The 1,518-nt window shown below is 59.6% G+C and overlaps 1 protein-coding gene across 9 annotated transcripts in view; it reads right to left on the bottom strand.

Moving 5' to 3' along the window:
• Positions 1–1,449, bottom strand: part of MYB (MYB proto-oncogene, transcription factor) — a 27,939-nt gene extending 26,490 nt beyond the window's left edge. For 6 of the 9 annotated variants that reach the window (XM_019550234.1, XM_019550233.1, XM_019550225.1 and 3 more), the window contains exon 1: positions 1,174–1,277. In XM_019550234.1, coding sequence (XP_019405779.1) covers positions 1,174–1,196 — 23 coding nt within the window. In that variant the 5' untranslated portion in view covers positions 1,197–1,277. Of the gene's footprint in view, positions 1–1,173 lie in introns of all 9 variants that reach the window. The other 3 variants (XM_019550232.1, XM_019550228.1, XM_019550224.1) reach the window with 3 other exon arrangements.
• Positions 1,450–1,518: the final 69 nt, after the last annotated feature.

Raw genomic sequence — 1,518 nt, forward strand, 5'->3', positions numbered from 1 at the left:
CCCAGCTCCCTTCCCCGGCCCGGGGCGGGGGGGGGAGCGCGAGCGAGCTGCTGACAGCTCCTGCCCAGCCACCCCTGCACACACACATGCAGACATACACTTATACACCCCCCCGCATATAAACACACGCATACATGCATATACATGCAGACACACGCACATTTACCCAAGATATACATACACACATTCACACGCATATACATGCAGTGACACACTTATACACACACATGCAAACTTATACATGTGCATATACACATGCAGAGACACACTTATACAAGCACATACATTCACACACGTGCAGGGACATATACACATGCATTTACACACATATACACAAGCATATACATGCAGGCACACACACATACGTGCAGAGACACACACATATACACAAGCATATACATGTAGGCACACACACTTATACATACACACACATTTACCCGCATATACATGCAGTGACACACTTATACACACACAAGCACTTATACACACACACATGTGTAGACACACACACATACACAAGCATATGCATGCAGGCACACACATATTCATGCAGAGACACACATATACACGAGCATATACATGCAGGCACAGGCACTTATACATATACATGCAGAGACACACTTATACACACCCCCAAACAAGCACATATACATGCACACACATATACACACACTCCCTCCCCCGCCTCCTGCCGCAGCCGGAGCTGGCCCGGCCCGCCCGGGCTCCACATGTGCAGAGCGACGCGTGCAGCGCTGCACAGACGCGGGGCAGCGCGACCCCCGAGCCAGCGGGGTGGGTGGGTGTGTGTGCGCGCTGGCGGTGCAATAATGCCAGCCCCAGTAAAGGGCTCTCTCTCCGCCCGGCCCCGGCTGTCACCCGCCCCCGCCGTCGGGAATGAATGAGCGGGCAACAGCGCAGCCCCAGCCGGCCCTTCCCTCCGTCCGCGCGGCCGAGCAACAAGTGCCCGCGGGAAGCGCGGAGCAGCTGGAGGCAGCAGCAGCAGCAGCAGTTCCCCGCGCGGGACGCGAGCCCGCCTCGCTGCCTCTCTTGGAAGGGGCCAGAGGCGCAGAGAGCCGCCAGCTCCGCCGGCCGACCTCGGGGGCACCGGGGCTCCTGGCAGCCGGCCCCTCGGAGCCTGCCCACGCCAGGCACACGCGCGCACGCGGAGTTTACCTGTACCTGGGTCTCCGGGCCATCCTGGGACTGGCCCACGGGGGAGGAAGAGGAGGAGAGCGGTGCTGCTGCAGGGCTCGGCTGTCCTCGCTGCTCCCCCCCCCCCCCAAAAAAAAAAAAAAAAAAGAGGGGAAAAAGTGCCGTGCCGCGGGGCCGGAGCAGCCGGGAGCGGGAGGAGGAGGGAACAGGTTGCGAGGTGCAGAGTCAACTCTGTAAACAGAGATGCCATCAAACAAAGGGCTTTTTTGGACACTCCCCCTCCCGCCAAATCTGGCGCCCCTTGCAATGCGCAGGCGCCTCTTGCGAGGGAGGTTGGTCCAGCCCCTGCCCCTGCCCCCGCCGCCG

Source organism: Crocodylus porosus, unplaced genomic scaffold (assembly GCF_001723895.1).
Source record: "Crocodylus porosus isolate Cpor-Errol unplaced genomic scaffold, CroPor_comp1, whole genome shotgun sequence".
NCBI lineage: Eukaryota > Metazoa > Chordata > Crocodylia > Crocodylidae > Crocodylus > Crocodylus porosus.